Source organism: Nannospalax galili, unplaced genomic scaffold (assembly GCF_000622305.1).
Source record: "Nannospalax galili isolate Female #2095 unplaced genomic scaffold, S.galili_v1.0 scaffold362, whole genome shotgun sequence".
NCBI lineage: Eukaryota > Metazoa > Chordata > Mammalia > Rodentia > Spalacidae > Nannospalax > Nannospalax galili.
The window spans coordinates 1308339-1327732 of NW_008348785.1; the positions used below are offsets into that span (position 1 = coordinate 1308339).

General features: G+C 42.2%; 1 protein-coding gene across 4 annotated transcripts in view; it reads right to left on the reverse strand.

Annotated features, from left to right (window-relative positions):
* Edrf1 (erythroid differentiation regulatory factor 1) overlaps positions 1–19394 on the reverse strand; it is a 41128-nt gene that overhangs the window by 15634 nt on the left and 6100 nt on the right. For 3 of the 4 annotated variants that reach the window (XM_017801327.2, XM_008845999.3, XM_029569814.1), the window contains exons 5-17: positions 17946–18070; positions 17547–17703; positions 13478–13579; positions 13116–13237; positions 12167–12278; positions 8814–8961; positions 8634–8742; positions 8206–8317; positions 6155–6415; positions 4115–4186; positions 3453–3603; positions 1055–1243; positions 557–757 (exon numbers count right to left, since the gene is read on the reverse strand). In XM_017801327.2, coding sequence (XP_017656816.1) covers positions 557–757; positions 1055–1243; positions 3453–3603; positions 4115–4186; positions 6155–6415; positions 8206–8317; positions 8634–8742; positions 8814–8961; positions 12167–12278; positions 13116–13237; positions 13478–13579; positions 17547–17703; positions 17946–18070 — 1861 coding nt within the window. The remainder of the gene's footprint in view (positions 1–556; positions 758–1054; positions 1244–3452; positions 3604–4114; positions 4187–6154; positions 6416–8205; positions 8318–8633; positions 8743–8813; positions 8962–12166; positions 12279–13115; positions 13238–13477; positions 13580–17546; positions 17704–17945; positions 18071–19394) is intronic. The other variant, XM_008845997.3, reaches the window with a different exon arrangement.

Genomic DNA, 19394 nt, shown 5'->3' on the forward strand with positions numbered 1-19394 from the left:
GCCCACTCATCTTGGAAGGAGGGAGAAGACAAGAAGGGGAAACACTAGAAACAGCGCCTTCCCCTCGGCACTCTCCTCTAGCCGTCAGTTTTCTTTGGGGGGTAGATTCGAGTGACACAAACAACTTTAGATCACAGCCCTGCCATTCTGTGATGCTTTAAGAGCTCCTTCAGAAGACTGACACCTGGTCACTTACAGCACGTCTCTGCTTTAGAACAGATGACCTGAGACACCAAGGTAACTTATCTTAGCCACTAGGCTCATTCAGAGAGTAACTAACTCACTTTCGCCAACTGTTATTCCTTTCCCCCAAAAAACTCCATGACTTACAGGGCTACCTGGAAGTACACCAGAAAACCTCACGAAGATTGTGCATAGCTGGTTGGTTTTAGCAACTGCAAAATATTTAATAAACACTCACAGGATCGTGGTCATTCTAAATTCTAAAACTAAGAAAACAATCGAAACACTAATGTCTCTGTCACTGTGAGAGCATATTCAAATACTCTTTAGCCTGGCAAATAATCCCAGTAAGCCAGGAGAGGTGCTGGCATACCCTGACAGCTGGACTCTCTGTGGAGACTGTGGAGGATTTCCTGGTCTTCTTTCGTTTGGTAATTAAACTCTTCTAGGTGTGCTGCTCTATTATTTGCATTCTGTGCCAGCATTAGTTGGATGTCACCGCAGAGGGTCAAATATTGAGAAAGAAACAGCAGCACTTCAGAAAGCATATTGGTGCAGAGGCAGCAATAAGTATCTGTTGCAAAACAGAGAGGGAAGAAACACCTAAGGATGTTAGAAATCGATGAACAAGGCTATATGAAGAAACTGTTACCAGCTGACATCTACTGTTCCCATCAGGTAACACATGGCCTCACGTACTTCAAAGAGGCATCCCAACACTGAGCACTAAATACCACAACAGTCAGTCACAGGACTGGAAGATGTTTTGAAATCAAATTTTAACAGAAAGAAGAGAGAGGGTTCACAATGATTCAGATGTCTTGACTTCCTCCTGGGACCTTTTGGGACATTCTCTTTTACAGGAGCTCACCGTGGCTCTGCAGAGCTAGCTTAATGTATCGCAAGGCTCTTCCATATTTCTGAAGACTCATGGCAGCATCAGACAGAATATAGTAGGCCTTCGATGACTTGAGAATCAGTTGAAGTTTCATCTTATGTTGCCAAGAACCAGGGATCATCCCAGACTGACTCGAACAACTGCCCTTCTGAAGGGAGCCCACTGTGATGGGGTGGAAGAAAAAGAGACATACATTTTATTTCAATCTAAGTCTCACAATAAAAAAGATGCCTTTTTTCCCTTTTCCTATCTCACATAGCAGTTTACCATTTCTTCTATCAAGAACTCTAAAGTTGCCAGGCACGGTGGCTCATGCCTTTAATTCTAGCACTCAAGAGCCTGAAGCAGAAGGACTGCCAAGCATGTGGCCAGCCTGGGTGCGTTCCAGGCCAGCTTAGGGTACAGACTGAGACTCTTATCTGAAACAAACAGAAAACAAAGCAAATTCTAGCCCTTATTACCTTCTTCATTCCACAAATGATCACTCTTATGCTATACCCATAGTGCCAGGCTCAGAAACAGGAACACAAAGGCGGCCTCTGCTGTGACAACATACACCACACCGAAACACAGAGAAGAGCAAAATACTGGGGAACAAAGAACACCCCACGGCTCATTTCTGAGTGACCACACAATTTTTCAAGGCGACAAAAGCACTAGGTGTCATGATGGTTTCATTTCTGCTGCCATGAGCATCATCTACATGTTATGCACTGTTGGAAGACCAGAGGTGAACGATGAAGGTCTGGATCACAACTGCATGTGGGTTTGTACATAGAAGTGCTCAACACAGGAGAGCAGGCCACAAGGCAGGTTCCAGCACATGCTCACAGACATACTGGTGACAGGATAGCGGCTGGAGTGGACCGACTTCCTTCTTCCCTCTCCCATCCCCCTTTTTGAGACAGGGTCTTGCTCTACAGTCCAAACTGCCCTTGAACTTGCAGGAACCTTGCCTCAGCCTCTCAAGTGATGGGATTATGGATACCCACCACATCCAGGTTTGGTACAGGATTTTTCAACAAAGGTGTGGGAGACAGAAAAGGCATTTCAGAAGACAGCCAAGTCTTGGTACAGTTCTCCTTGGGGCATGAAGTGCTTCTTACACAATAGGTACCACGGAAGTACTAGAGAAAGAAATCTATTCCCTCTACTTCTGTCATTTCTACTTATGAAAAGAAAGGCCCAGAAAACAGGTCATATGATTTGAAATACAGACTTTCAAAACATTTTTTAAAATGGAACTGCAAGCAACAAGGTTCAAAAGGAAATACAACTTGGATTAAGACGAAGACCCTAGATTTTCACTTCGAGGTCCACGTGTTCTTTGTGAGATGTGGCACATCCAAGGGACCCACCGGAGAATTTAAAAGCCATTTCTAGCTCATACAACTATGAGGCAACAACAGCCATGACTTCCACGGTGCTTATCATGTACACAGTTCTAAGCATGTGTCTATATTAGTCACGTCAATCTTCTAAGAAGCTTTAAGGTAGGTAGGTACGGCCACTGCCGTTCTCCACAGAAAAGGGAAAAGGCGACCTGACAGAGGAAAACTCGCCCTCAAAGCCAAGGCTCACGCCAACAGTCTGGTGCTTAACTCTTTGCTCTTACACACACCATACATTTACCAAGGCAGTAATTCCTCAGAGCTCTACTGGGCTGAAGGCATTGGTCTCTGAAGGTGGACAACAGGAAGATGCAGGTTCCTATTTAAAAATCTCCAGGATAGCAAGATTCCTCTTCAAGGTCCTACGTTTCGGAGGAAAGGCTCCCCCCGCCCCTTCCTTTTTCTCTATTCCTTGCAGTGAGCGCCTTGTAGAAGCTGCCACAGCACCGGCATGCTGTTCTTTTTTTTAAAATAACTTATTGAGAATTTCATACATGCATAAGGTATTTTGATCAAATCTATATCCACTTCCTCCCCTCCAATTCCTCTCATATCTCCCCATTACTTTTTTCTGGTAACTTCATGTACTCTTTTTTTTTTTTTTTTTTTTTTTTTTTTTTTAAATGGGGCTTTTTGCTACTCTAACACTCCCCCCTCTGAAGAGGTAACCCTAAAATCTTTTAAGGATTAGATAAAAGTTCCCAATTATTTTAGACAATTTTAGCCTTTGGAACAGAGTATGTTGCTAAGAGGCCCAAGGACATTTTGACTTTTACCCAAGAAACTGGCTACTTTTCTTTGGGTTTTTTACCCTAACTGCCTACCCAATTCCTACCTCCTATTCTTATCACACCATCCTCCAAAGAGGTTACCCAAATTGCTGACAGGGGATCAGCAATTCCCTCACAAGGACCATTCTGGCTTCTTCCAACCGGTATGCTATTCTAAAGAAGACTGTATTTGCATTTCATTCAACTTACTTTTGTCTAGAAATAAGGCCATCTGCTTCTCTAGGCCCTCGGGACCTCCTCTCGTGGATTCATCTTCATATTTTAGGGGGATAGGGGTGCTGGGATCGGCCGCTGGAAGGTCACTTTCTTTTTTGATGCTGCTATCTACAGATTTTAAACCCTTAAAAAAAAAAATACAAATAATTATATACTTTTATACCTTTAAAATTTTTTATTTATTTTATTTTATGTGTATGAGTGTTTTGCGGGCCTGTACGTAAGGGTACTGGTGTCATGTCCCTGGAAATGAAGTTACAGATGGTTGTTAGCCATCACGTAGGTGTTGAGATCTGAACCCGGGGTCCTCTGCAAGAGCAGCCAGTGCTCTAAACGGCTGAGCCATCTCTGCAGTTCCTTTTATACTTTTCCTAAAAGGGAAAACATTCACTACATACAATTTACTAGTAGTCAACTCAAAACTAAGTATGTGGTGTAATTTCTAGTTTACAAATAGACTTTTAAACCTATACATGATCTGAAAGATTTGGGGAAGATTTATCTGGTTCCTACTTTAGGTGAAGAAAAAACCAAATTCATGGCAGCACATCATTCAGAACATTAGACACCAAACAAATGCTATGTGCAGATCAAGCACAAACTGCTGGGAAAGTGAAGAGCAAACTGGGACTCACCTCCAGAACATAGCTGAGCACGAGTCTGCAGCGCTCTTCTGTGTCATGGCAAACTGGAAATGCACAACTGGGCTTCAGAAACAAACAGTTACGATTATTAACATGCTACCCATATCATAAATCCAATGACTCTGATTTCCTGAAAATTATGAAGACTCTGCAAACCAGTAATTTAGAATGTGCTTTTGTATTCCAACTGGTAAAATATGTGATATTACCACTGTTTTCATTTGCAGATGACAATGTTATAAGGCATCATCAGCAAACATCTTGCTTAACAAAAGCATATTCCAGCATCTATGTGGCTTTAAGCGCTTAAAATTCTAAAAATGGTTCTATTATGACAAAAAAGAAAGAACATGAGTAATAATGCTTTAGATAAATGAATACTGAACAAAGAGGTCAGCCTAATTCCTAATTAGTACTGATAGTAGCACAGTTAATAAAATCAGCAATTTAGCAATAGGTTAACAAGTACCACATCACTGAGGTCCTATTGTACAATTTATCTGCTTAATTAACAAACAAAACCAGCTAACAGCCTCCAACTACTATGTAGCATTATATGCAAGGGTGTTTCATTTTGCTGAATCCTGGAAGGCTGGCATTACTAGCTTTCACAGAGAAACCCACCTAGTGGGCTGAGGAATTCACTGGAGGATAAGGTGAGTAAACAGAGAAGCAGGGACTCTAGAGCTCACAGTACCCATTATGTCACCCAACACAGACCAGGCGAAGCTAAGACATGTTTCCATTGAGTGCTATGACTGAACTGTCAGAGTGCGCCTCAGATGGACTCTGGTAGCATGCTCTCTGTGAAAAGAAAGCGATGCTAACATTCTGCATCATCTTTAACGATCATCTAATTCCCCCATGAGTTCCAGGGCCCTGTATTACAATGTAGTTTCTCAAGTACATGTAACTGTAGTAATTAATGATCTAACTCAAAAATGTGGAGTTCAAGCTGAAAATTAAAATTTAGATGGACAGTTAGTGACTTTATCTTACAGCCGTTCAGTCAGCTATTTCCTAAATACACATTACATGTCATAGACATGGGAGGTAGAGCTATCCACCTGCAAGAAACTTACAGTCTGGTAAGAAGGGAAACATGGAGAAGACCGAGAACATCATATGGACAGGCAGAGAGAGGTTAAACACTATGTTTGACCAGAGTGGTCAGGGAGGAGGCACACATCAGACAAGACATAAGGCCTGGGAAAAGGCGGTCATGAAGAAGATCTAGGAAAAAGCGTGTTGCAAGCAGAAACTACAGGACCTCAGACGATGCCGATGCTCTTCTTTATGGTAAAGAAAGGGGAAGTGAGAAAAGCAGGTCAGAAATCAAGACAGCGGTTTACGATGCCAGGACAGCCCTCAAAACCTTACTTGGACATACAGTTTCATCTCAAGTTGAACTCTGAGCTTAAATTAAGAGGTTATCTGTAAATGTGATTATATTTCAGTTCAGGGAATACCAGAACTCTTATGGGCTGACCTATCTATACCTAAATACATGGAGTCAGTATATGGCAAAGACCACTGTTGTCAAAAGACCAATGTAACCCATGGCGAGAGGGACCAAAAGAGGATGACATTGCTGAGGTCCACCTGGCCACAGGGCAGGTGTGGACAGGGTCACAGAAAAAGTACTATCTTAAGAACACAACACATGGATAATGAACCAGCTTTCTCCACATGAGGAACTCTACTCTGATTAGAACCTACATTAATAACCCAGCAACTCAAAAGCTGGACAGAAGCATCCTGGTGAGGAGACAACAATGGCTATACACTGGTCACCAAACGGGAAAATGTCCCACAGACATCTGCCTGCCCCAGCCTTGCGTAACATGAGTCATTTGTCCCAGGAAGTTTACACCACTGTGGGGTTGTTAAAGCCAATTCTAGAATTAGGAAAGCCAATAATTATTAGACCTCAAGCCACAAAAGACTCAGTCAACGCCATGTTTGGAGAGGCTAACTACATTCAATTACGTGTCCCACTGATAAACTGACCACAGGTGAACACACGCTTACTCTGATTTGGTGGATAGATTTGTATTTTTCAGGCACCGACAATTCTCCAACAGACTTAATTATAGCCACCGCTTTGTTGTCGTCCGACGGATCAGAGCTGGTGCTGTAGGAGCCGTTTTCATCGCTGTCGGGCATCTCCTCTTCCTCCTCACTGTAGCTCTCGTCAGAATTCTCATTTAAGGGAGAGTCTGAACCTCCTTCTTTTTTAGGCTCATCCAATTGGAAAAGCTCTGAAAGCATGTAATTGGCTGAAGCAATAATCTTACAAAAAGAAAAGAAGTCCGTGTAAATGATCATTGCCTGCCTCCCTATCTAAAGAGATGATTTCATCACCATGGTGACAAGCTTCTGGAGCAGGTCCAGAAACAGGCTGTTTTCACCACACAAACAGTGCCAATTCAAAGCTACAAACATCCTGGGTGTGCACAGTGAAATCCCAGACTGATGACCTTGTTTCTGGAAATTACTGCACCCATGAGCTCTCCTTCTGAACAGAAGTGGCCACCGTATTTCACTGGAGACAAGCTTTACAGGTGAAGTGTCGTAAGTAAAATATTCACAAACTCCACCCAATCCCAAGTGAAAAACCAGTTTCTCTTTGAAATTTTTTTTGTCTTTCATAAGCAACTAATATTTACTATCTATAAGGGGAAAAAACCCTCAATATATCCGGGGGGGGGGGGATCCTACCCTAATCACCCTTAAAATACCATTTATATGCTCTAAGTTTATCCCACTCTGTAATTTATTCTTCTTTCTTTGTTTTTTTTAAGACAGTGTCTCACTAGCTGACCTGGAACTTGCTATAATATATAGACCACACCCCAAGCCGGCCTCTGCCTCCCAAGTGCTGTGATTAAAGGACTGTGCCACCACACCCAGCTCAATTTATTAATTCTCAGTCGCAGATGCATAATAGTCTTAGCACCAATTTGTAACTTCCATAAACAGCTCAACATCATGAAACACCACCTCAGTTAGCAATAAAGATATTTAAATCAGAAATTATTTAGCCATTTTTCTTCGAATAAAACATTTTTCTGAGTTTGGTCTCCAGGACTAGCCCCATTTTCTCCCAGCCCTGGTGCTGGGGTCAAACCCAGGGTCTTGCACAGGCTAGACGAGCACTCTGCCACTGAGCGTCATCCCTCCAGGATAATTTCGTATCCAAATTACATGTGGCTAGAATGAAACTTCAGATTTAAAAAGAAATCTTTTATTTTTATTTTGTGTATGGTGTATTGCCTGTATGTACGTGCACCCATGTCATGCAATGCCCACAGAGGTCAGAAGAGGGCCCTAGAACTGGAGTTATGTAGAGTTGTCAGTTGCCATGTGGGTGCTGGGAACTGAACCCAGGTCCTCTGCAAGAACACCAAGTGCTCTTAACCACTGAGCCATCCCTCCAGCCCCCAAACTTCAGATTTTTATAGGAACAAGTACATATTCTGTATACTTTTCTGCTTTATCTAGTATATAATTACCCTTATACTGATGGGGTTGTAAAACTCAGACAACCAAGAGCCAGAGCTGTGAAAGCCATGGGGAGAATCCAAGAGGTGTGCTCACATGCTCTAAAGTATGGAGCATGAGCCTCACAACTAGAACAGTGGCACCTCCTTTCTGTAGTTCTTTTAAAAGACACCACACATTTCTGAGCCAATAGCAATAAAGCAAAACAAAACAAAAAGCCACAAAACTATACTAAAATTACACAAATCCTAATTTATTGAAAAGAGCTATACCAGAGAAATAGTAACATGAGCCACATGAAATTTTTAATTTTTTGGTAGCTATGCCAAAAATCTGAAGTACAGTCAGCATTCTAATATAGTGAATCTCATAGCTACAAAATAGTCAAGATATAATGTATATACTTTCTCTCTTCAAAATTCAGTGTGTATTTTATACAAATGCCTCAATTCAGATTAAGCACATCTTAAGAGCTCAGCCACAGGGCATTTAGGGATACCATACTGCAGAGGGGATCTGATTAGGCTTCTCTGCCAGAATTGCAGAGCTGTTTGAAAACATATACAAGTTAATCTTACTTGAGGATGTCTGCTTTTGTCCAGCAACTTAACACAATTAAGCAGCAATGTTCTAATAGTCCCATAATGTTTCCTATTTTGATTCTTCTTCATCATCATGTTACAAGCAACCCTGGAAGAAATAGCCAGATGAGCTTTAGTGCCCCATTCACCATTTGCTGCAAACCTAGGCATGTGTGCATCTTTCAAACAGATAAAAAGAAGCATTAAAATACTGTACTTTACCCACCCACACCCAAAAGTTCAAACTGTTCTTTCACAAAAAAACTGAGTAATATCTGGCATCACGTGTCTATAATGTACTAGTCTTGCTATGTAGCCCAGGTGGTCTTAAACTTGTGGTCCTTCTCCCTTACTTTTCCAAGTGCTGGAATTACAGGCATGTACCGCCACGCTGTACATGACTTTTCAACTCTGAAAGCACTCACTTGTACAAGAGGACGGCCACTGGCATCGTGAACGGGTTCTGGTATTTGTCCTCAGTTTCTTCACAGAGAGTGGTGAGATCATAGAGCTTCACTATGTCACTGCCGCTTGCTGTAGAGGGAAACAGACACCCTCACTCTACAGCCTCACCGCGCGCTCTGCCCATCCAAGCACCAGCGTACCTTTAAAGAGCCAGTAGGTATGACCTTCTTTAGTGCAATTAGATTTCAGAAATGACAAAATATTTTGTGCGATGTCTTTTATGACTTTAGTAGAAAAATTCGAGTTCTCTAAATTGGGAATTTCTTCCGTCTTTATCATTTCGTATTTCTGTAAAGCACAAAGGGAAGTAGTTGGAAGAGAAGCCCTGAGCCACAGTTGGACCTACTTATTAAAAGACACCCTAACCCATAAACCCTGGGAGACCCATGCAGCATGAAGGAGTTGGAAACTGTTTTTCAATCCTTTCTCATTCCAAATTGCAAAGGGAGCTGATCATCCCCACGCCCCCCACCCCCCAGATGGTTCACTGGCGTCATTCTCAAGGAGAGTGGCCAGTGACTTCTAGACAGTCTCAGGACAAGGTCCAACCCTCTTCTGTTTCCCACAGCACCAAAGAGGAGCACTTTCTTCTCCATCTAACGTTTTCAACTGGGAAAATGGGATATGAAGGACTCTACCCAGCTAGCTTCCCTAAGATGTCTTTCCCCAGGTACAAGACGAGGCAAGAGCATCGCTTCAGATGTCTCCTTGGGAGACACCTCTGGTTCCTGGAGCTACTGACTTTTCCTTCGCAGGATGAAGCACAATGGGTGGAACTGGCAAGATCAGGACAGGGCAGGGCGCTGCTGCACAGATCTGTGGGCCTTCATGTGGTGCTGGGAATCATGCTCAGGTCCTCATATGTCAGGCAAATGCTCCCTACTGCACTGAAGCCCAGACCATCTTTAAAGTGACTCCATACTCCCCAGGTCTGTTCTATGCCCTAAACACCTCTTATTGCACTTTCTGTTACACACAGAGAACTAGAAATTCTAAAGCAACTGGAGCCTAACATCACGCACAGCCAGCTAAACCTGCTTCTCATCCTTCTAATCTACTGCCCTCACCAGCACTGTATATTGTGTGACCCTCTCTCCTTCTTCACTTGTATGGGGAAGTTTTGATGTGTGACTTGAACAGATTTCTTGGTGAAGAAATATATAACAGCTCCTCAGAACAAGCTACCACCTTTTCTCTAGCCCCATCTTCTCTAGCAGCTGTACCTTTGGAACAGTGATTAGACACTTTTATGATTTCTTCAATCTAAACATGTGACAAAAAAATCTATCATCTTCCCTGCCTGACCAGTTCAGGGTCCCTATCACAGTGAATGGTTCTGTTACCCTAGAGCTGGGATTCCTTCCACTCTTCCTCCCTCCTCCTCGGCAATACCTTTACCCTGTCCCCTCTGCCTGCCATAAACGTCTCAGTGAAAGCTGTCACTTACGATCATGCCTAACTGGTTTCCAAGCCAAGGCTGCAAATTAAAATCACGTACAAGACTTCCTAAAAGAAAAAGGAGGCTGGTCCACTGGTCCTAAAACTCTAGCGCCCAAGTACATACAGCTAAGGAACCTTGGTGAGTCTGATGTATGGCCCTGGTTAAAACGCCAGAGTTGGAGCCGATGACTACAGCACAGCCTCCACCAGATGAAGGTTCAGACACTGGCTCCACCACTTATTAGCAACTCAACCCTGAGCAACTCACTGAAGCTCCTGATTCTCAGTTTTCCTTCCCACCAAATGGGGCTAACAGGACATGAGGTAGGATAAGATCAATAAGGCTAAGAAAAATTCACTTAGGAAAGTGTTTGGAACAAAACCAGCAAACACCAAATGCTAGCTTACAACCCTTAAGTCTTAATGCTTACCCTGCAGCATGTATATTATACACCATTACAAACATGCTGCCATGTCTGCCCAGGTTTCTCGTTTCTAAGTCTTCCTGCCTGTTTTATATGCCACTTCCAAAGCAAGTAATCAGTACAACAGATTTCACCTCCCAGCGGCAGAGCCTTCACTGACTCCAGATCACAAATGAACCAAGGCCCCACTCCTTAGCTCAGTACTTAGCATTCTCCATTATCTGGCCATCAGTTCCCAACTACCTGGATCTTGAGTTCCCCAACTAAATCTGTCAGTTCCTTTGTTTACTTATACAAGTCTTAAAATCCAGTCTAACATTCCTGAAGTCTCCAGTCATTCAAGACCCAGATGATAAACCACTCCCCCCATGGTCTTTCCTTCAGACAGAATCAGAGCCATCTCTCTGCTGTGGCTCTGCAGCCCACATATGCACTGCACGTCTCATCCCCCGTCTCCCACTGCTCCCCTGGACAATTTCTCCCCCTTAGATCACACCTGAGGAGCGACCAAACTTACTGTTTCCATTACTTCTAATGGGAGAAAATGGTTCAAAATTGGGTTTTTTTGGTCTTTTTGAGACAGGGTCTCCCTGTAGTCCCAGCTGTCCTGGAACTCACTATGTAGATATACAGACCAGGCTGGCCCTGAGCTCACAGAGATCCGCCTGCCTCTGCCTCCCAAGTGCTAGATTTTTTTTTTTAATTTATTATTTTTATTTTATGTGTATGCATGTATTGCCTGCATGTAGGTTAAGTGCACCCATGTCATGCAATGCTCGCGGAGGACAGAAGAGGCTGTCAGATTCCCTGGAACTGGAGTTACAGTTGTTAGCTGCCATGAGCATGCTGGGATTCAAACCTGGGTCTTCTATAAGAACAGTCATAGTGTTCTTAACTGCTGAGCCACCTCTCCAGCCCCAAGTTTTGTTTTTTAATATGTATGATTATTTTACCTGCCATGTGCACCACATGTGCCTGGTATGTGGAGACTGGAAGGCGGCATTGGATCCCTTCCAACTGGAGTTACAGATCACAGTGAGCTGCCATGTGAACCCACCCCCAGGTCCTCTGCAAGAGCAGCCAATGCGCTTTTAACTACTGAGCCATCTCTCCTGTCCTTATGCAATTTGTGCAGACTGAGTAGATGTCTGCCTAACAAGGAAATGTGTCCACTCTATATACCCTTTGAGTTACTCCTCATGGGTGCTTGCCATTGACATTAGGTTAATTAACATTACAGTTCTGTGCTCTCAACCCTATTGTCTTAGTTTTTGCGACAGGGTCTCCCTTTTAGCCACAGCTGGTCTGGAACTCACTCTATAGACCAGTCTGGCCTCAATCTCATAGAGATCTGCCTGGTTCTGCCTCCCAAGTGCACTACATGCCTTGCCTGACTTAAATGAATTTTTGATCTTTCCACAAATCCACAAGTTACTTGTAGAATTATACCTCCAACATACCTAAAATTCTGCTCTTACCAACTAGAATGTGAAACTACTCAAATCTCAGTTTATTCACATCTCCCTCCCTGCCAAAAACATAATTTTAGAGCCTTAGAAACTGTGATTAAGTGCTCTTTCTGCACCAATCTGCCCTAGACAGATTAGAAAAGTCACCATATATCTTACCTGCACAATTCCATTTACATGAAAACACATCACGAGCTCTGGAACATTGCATATCAAGTTATCCAACCAATAGTCGATCCCAGTTAGCACATTTATTGGTTTGTTATTATCCCTGAAAACACACATTTTTAGTGTTATTGTGTTTAATTAAAATGTTCCATAATGAGCTACCTTAGATGTATTTTTCTATTGAATTCTCCCTAGATGGAAAATGCTATATATGTTTTCTGATCTGATGAGCCAGACACATGTAGCTTTGTGGTTGTGCTATGTCTAAACCCTCCCAAAAGCTTTGACTTGCTAAATGGCACTGCTAAGGTGTCTACAGGAACAGAAGGCAATATCCAGACACAACTGTGAGCCCAGTGTATGTTCCTCACACATCATGAGGAGACACTACCAACCACACGACAATGTCTGAGTCAGAATCCTCAGTGACTGATGTGAATAAACACCCAGAGAGCATTAAGAAAAATGTTCACACCTGGCATGGTGGCACATCCTTTGATCCCAGCGCTCAGGAGGCAGAGGCAGGAGGATCTCTGTGAATGTGAGGCCAGCCTGGATCACATAGTGACTTCCAGGTGGGCTGGGACTAAGGGAGAGCTTGTCAAGAAACAAGAAAAATGTTCATAATTAACAGGAATTAACATAACGGGGAAGTTGATAAATCGCCTCAAGCAACTGAACAGACTAGTTCCAGACTCAAGCATAAGACTAGGCCAGTCCAACAAACTCTGGCTCAGGCTAATCAATCAGGGTGAGAATGAACACTAGGTTACTGAGCTTTCAGCATCAGCTGCCAGTTCTATTCTGACTGTAGCCATTTTCACTGGCAGGAGAAGGGAGGAGAAAAGAGGAGTCAGCCCAAATGCACAGGGAAGCAAATGGACACAGGTTTGAAGGAAGCTTGCTTAAATAAAGCACCAGGGGAATGACAGTGTCTTACCTGAGACGCAGGCTGACTGCTGGGTATCTGCCTCCACCAAATATAGGCATGTTAGAGCCAACCAACATATGGATATCTTCAAAAGTCCACAGAATATTCCGAACAAAATCATTTTTAAGGCCCTTTGATTAGAAATGGGAAAGATTTTAACACCAGGAGAGCTACAATTTCCCCCCATGATCCAAAGAAAGACCAGAAAAAAGAAAAGGCAGAAGAGATAAGACTCCAGTCTCAAGAGCTAAAGATGAGAGAAATGTTTACAAAGATCAAGCGAGTTTTCCTGTCAGTTATAGCTGAGACGAGTTTTTAAATGACGTGGACCGAGGAACTGGGTGTCTTGATTCGGCACATGGAAAGCATACCTGACTGTTCTCCCCGTCATTGAATAAAGTGGTCAGGTTTTGCTCTTTGGGTGCTGAGGCCACATGCCCCACTAGGCATGAGGGCTCAAGAGGCTCACTGCCCTGTGGAAAGCGCAAGATAAGGAGTGATTCTGCTGCCAACATTCTTTAGACTTGGCCTGTTTAAAGAGTATCACCTAAACACCAGAACACACACCTCAAACGCGCCTTTGTGAATAGGCTAGCAAATTCAAAGCACTCACATGATGGCATGCTAAGCTCTGAATCACCTCAGTTGCTGTGAGGAGCTACTCATACTCAGATCTCACTCGAATGAGATGGATCAAAGCGCTTTCAAATGGTTCAGCTTTTGTTTCTTGGTTTTTGGCAAATCTGATTAGCATGCTGCCAGCCCAGCATCCCTCTACTGAACTGAAGACCCAGCACCACAGCTGCAGCTTCCAAGACTCTTCACTCCAGCAGTCTGCAGCTGAGCACGTCCCAGAGTGAGCTTTGTAGGGGCTAGACCCTGAGAACCCGGGGGAGACTTCCCAGAGTCAGGGTGAGAAGCTGCTGCTGGCCAGTCCTCATTCCATGACAAATGACGGTGTTTAATGAACACCATTTCCCCACCACTGGCCTCAAAAACAAGAACAAAACCCACAACCAACAATCAAACTCAGAGAGGTTTTTCAGTAGAAAATCTGTATCACTTCTAACTCAACATTTTCCTATTTATTTAACTCAGAACTGTTATTTTTAGTACAGTCTAGATATATTTTGGAACACATCTGGATGTTGAGTAAACTCAGTACTAATTCTGCAGCCATTAGGCAGCTGCTACTAGGAAACACTACACTTTTAATACCAAAGCTCTCTATCTTTGGTCTTGAGATGTTCACATGTGCTGATTTCAAACAGGCTTATTCCTCATGTTCCCACCTATGAAGTGTGTGTGCCCACAGGCTGAGGGGAGGGGGACATGACCCTGCTGCTCTGTTCCTCACTCAGCAATCCTAAGACAACTTCAAACTCTTTTTCATCTGTTTATACAGATAAACAAATAGCTTAAGGACCATTTCTCAAATTGTATTTGCCAGGTAGTTGTTGCAAGGGGGGAGTCTAGGCTCAGTGTCACATGATCTCAAAAAAAGGTTTGGCTCAAAGGCCATTCGCCAGATCTCTGCTATTGCGTAACCAAGGCCTGACTCTAGCAGTTTTAGTTTAGGAAAGACAGCATGATGCCAGCGTGTAAACGTAAATACATCTCTAAATGTTGATATTTAGATGGTTTAAAAATAGTCTACACAATTATGTACCAGTGTTCCCAGCTTAATAGCTAATTTTTTATTAGAAAATTAACATGTATATTCCTTGTACACTTTACAGGAGGGACAGGATCTTAACCATGCTGCCTAGGCTAGCTTCAAGTTCTCTGGACTTCAGTCTTCCTCCTTTCTTGTTTATGGAGTAGCTGGAACTCTGGGGCAAACTGTGCCCAGTTTAGAAAAACAGGATTTCTTTTATAGGGAGGAGGGAGGAGAGCTTTTAAATGTGGAATTATAAAATTCCATGAAAACTCCTTTATCTTTGTAAAGTATTTAATCCTTTGTGCATATTTAGACATACTTTTCCAACATGTTTTAAAGTGTTTTCTAATCTAGTAAAAGACTGCTTCAAATATCAGAATCATAGAAAACAGATAATGGACACCACAGTAGCTCGTGTCTAGAATCTCAGCACTCAGCCCTCTGAGGCAAGAGGATTTCTAAGAGTTTGAGGTTAACCTAGGTTATACAATGAGTTTCAGGCCAGCCAAAACAAATGTAGTATTACACATGGTATTGTATATTATTTTCACTTATTTAGATGTCTTACCCACCAAAACTTACTGCCTTATCTCATCTTGTCATGCCCTGCACATTAGTCTCTTGTGTGAACCAGAATTTAGCCAATCCCTTATTTGCAGAAAATCATTTTGTTCTATTACAGGTTATTTTTGAAGGACTGTTTTCTAGAAAGACAATGATGGACCACAGAGTAAATGTAAGATTTTAGAACACATTACAGACTGCCTTGCACAGATCAAGTCATAGAATCATTCACCAGTTAATCTGATAGTCCTCCTTCCCTAAATCACATGTTTAGTTTGAGCTCACTGAGGGTGAAAGCTGCTGTCATTCTATGCAGAGCGGTGGCTACATGGTGGTTGTATCTTCTCAATGGCCCATTTACAGGCTGCATATCCCTTTTTTTTTTTTTTTTTTTTTAAATTTAAGAGAAATGTTATTGATTCAAGAATTTCATACAATGAATTTGATTATATTCAGGCCTCCTTCCCCATCTCCACCTGCCACTACCGCCTAAATCTCAGAGATCCACCTGCCACTGCCTCCCAAGTGCTGAGAGTCAAGGCATGTATCAGCACATGCCCTGCACCCAGTACACCACAGCCTTTCTTCTGAACATGCTGAGGTGTGCTTGCTCAGCTTTATCCTTTCAAGTCTTTCTAGATGTAGAACTCAGCGTACAAATTTCAGATTTTTGGTTGTGAGCCTCAGTCTTTAACAGCTGCACCAGCTCTCCAGACCAACAAATTTCATATTTTTATATATGCTAATCTAATCTGCTTTAAAAATGTATCCACCTATCAATGACTAAAAATATTTCCTGCAGTTACTGCAAAAAAAAAAATCTGTAGGCTATTATTCTAGTGGCAGGCCAGCTCTGCTTAGGAGCACACAACTGCAGGACACTAACTGCGTACAGTCTTCCTACATACGTGTTTAGAAAGGAGAACAAGAAAGGTAATCTGAAAAAGGTGTTTTAATGAGTTCAGATATATATTCCATGTACATCCTCTCAAGCCTCCCAACATTTAACACATTTTCAATGCAAAATAAGTCCTTAAAAGGGCAGTGGGCCACATGGAAGTCCACAAGGGGTTATTACTCCATTGTGAAATCTGAATTTAAATTATGTTTTTACATTCTGTGAATACTTCTGAATACTGTAGTTTTTTGGTTAAGTACTAATAAACTTTAAAAAATCCTTGGCAACAAATAACCAATTACATAAAACACAGTGCATAAAACAGACGAATACACCCCCACCCCTTGATGAGAAGCACTGGGACTTGACATTAAGTATCTCCTTCCTTTTCTTTATCCTTTAATCCCTTTGGGGGGGGGGATTCAGATTCCTTATATAGTTTTAAGTGAAAGTTTCTCTATTTTAAAACCTATTACAATTAAGCGTAGTAGCACAAGAATTAAATTTCAGTGGATCTCTGTGAGATTGAGGCCAGCCTGGTCTACACAGCAAGTTCCAGGTTAGCTGGGGCTACAGGGAGACCCTGTCTCAAAACATCAACAAAAAACTGAAACCTACTAAAACTAAAATCATGTTAACTGTGTTCATTCTCTATAACCCCATAATGTGTAAAGACTGAACCAATCTGGATGAATCGTGTTCAGTACACATAAAACAGGAAGAAAAAATGTAATTTACCAAGATAAAAATCCTGGCATTCATTTCACTGGGCTTACCAATGCATTTTTCTGAAAACAGACATGCCACGATTTAACATCTATTGAGTAACTTCATTCTAAAGTAAACATAGTAAGGTCAACAGTAAATCACTAACAAGAAACCAGGAACATAAGAAGGAGACAAAAAATATCTCTTCTCTCTTCCTTTCTAAAGCTTTATACATTAATGTGGAGCCAGAGTCAGGAACTTCATTTTAGGTCTAACAATCTAAATTATGAACACACCTACTGGACTCAATATTTGATACTTTATATCTAGAGTTAAAAATAAACTTTACTATCATTAATATTACATAGTACTCTCATAACTTTGAGGAAAAAGAAACAAGTTTTACTGATACTTTACAGCTACTTTAACATCTTTTTGAATTATTCAATAAAAAAAACTGACCAGTCATATTAACTCTTAATTCTATTGTGGAAAACGAAAAGCATTTTTTCTAATTGTGCAAGGAAGTTGATAGAATATTCCTTCCCTTATTTATCTGTTATTGCAGAAACACAGTGGGTTCAGAACCAACACTCAGGTGCTAACAAACCTGACTAGAAGCACTGGGGTCCTCAGAAACTGAAGAAGGCATTTCAAAGGGAGCAGGCCATGCAGCTCCTTCAGAATCAGGAGTCTGGTCAGAACTGGATGGCTCCTGCTGCTCTGCATCAGATGGCACAGGCTGAGCAGCTCCATCACCATTGATGCTGGAGGAATCAGAAATGAAGAGAAAAAAGCCTCACCACTGTAGCTTTGCTGGAGTCTAGCCACATGCATGAACAACATTCTATAGCCAAGCATAGATCTTTTACAAACAAAACAAAATAAAATGTTAACAAAAGCACAGAAGAAAACTTAAGTCACTAATTTTACCCACTTTAAGCTGCTACTAAATTTTAGGTCCAAATCCCATTTTTCTTAAGATAAAAATAAACAAGCAGTCAAGTACCTGTAATACAAGAACTTAGAAAGAATGGCCTTCTGATACCAGTGCTCTTTGCTTTTTTTCTTCCGCTGCCACTTCTGATCAATCAGTCTTTGATAGAACTCTTTCAACCATGTCCAATCACCAGTCTGAAATGTTAAGACATCACTGAACACAGCCACACGGAACCAAAACCATGTGCTACCCTGCTATAGCACAGATCTTGAACACACCTCAAAGGCTCAGCCACCAGCCTATGATGCAACTAGGTGGTGGAACCTCCAGGAAGTAGGGCTTTGTGGGTAGAAGTTAGGTCACTGGAGTGTGCCTCTGAAGGGGATACTGGGACCCTGGCCCCTTCTTTCTCTTCGCTTCTTGGCCTCCATGAGCGGAGCAGTTTCCTCCACCATGTGTCCTGTTGCCATGATGTGCGGCCTGCCAACAGGCCTAAAGCAGCGGAGCTAAGGGATGAACGGAAACCCAAGACCACAGCCAGGAGCCTTGTCTCTTTTAAAGTGGAAGAGCTCGGCATTCTGTCATTGTGAAAAAAACTGATTAACAGCATCTGAGATGCTTTTACAAGTAGATGCTCTAATTTTTGGATATGGTTTCATAAGGTGTACATCCAAAGCACTTCAGTCTTTCTACATCCTGTTCACATCTCTTTCACAAAGCACACTTCTCTTCTAAGCCTGGAGCGGTAACCTTTTCCTGTAGTATCTTCTGTGCTGGCTGCAGTATGCCCTACTCTGCACACTTTATTCAAACATCAGTGTCTGTCTTAACCAAATTGTGAGCTACCGAGCAAGGACTGTGACCCGCTCACTGCCACATCCCAATACCTGGTTCAGTGCTCAGCGGATGCACATGGACTGAGTTACACTGTGCTCCTTTCCAAGGGAAAACTATTTTAAACATCAATTTAATTAATCAAAGCATTGTGGGAGCCAAGCCTGTAATCCCAGGTTCCTGGGAGACTGACGAAGGAGAATTCCAAGTTCAAGGCCTGCCTGTACTACAAATGAGTTCAAGCCAGCCTGGCAATTAGTCTTTAAATTAACTAATTAATTAAAGGCTGAGTAAAACTCAGTGGCTGCACATGTGTCTTGCATGTGAAGCCCTAGGTTCAATCTCTGGTATTGTAAACAAAAACACATTGCAGGAACATGCACTGAAAAGCAATACAGACTGGCAGAGCCATTGACAGCTTGTTACGGTTCCATGAGAACTAATACAGACCCGAGAAGCTGAAACCATCTTCAACGCAAACATGTGCTGACCAACACTATGAAAAGCCAGACTATAAAAATCAGTTAAATCTAATAACTATATTCACAGAAATAGCTTTATAATATTTTTCTTTCTTTTTCTTTTTTTTTTTTAAAAAAGTCTCTTTGTAGGCCCGGCTGGCCTGAAACTGGCTATGTAGACCAGGCCAGCCTCAATCTAAGAGACCTACCTGCCTCTGACTTT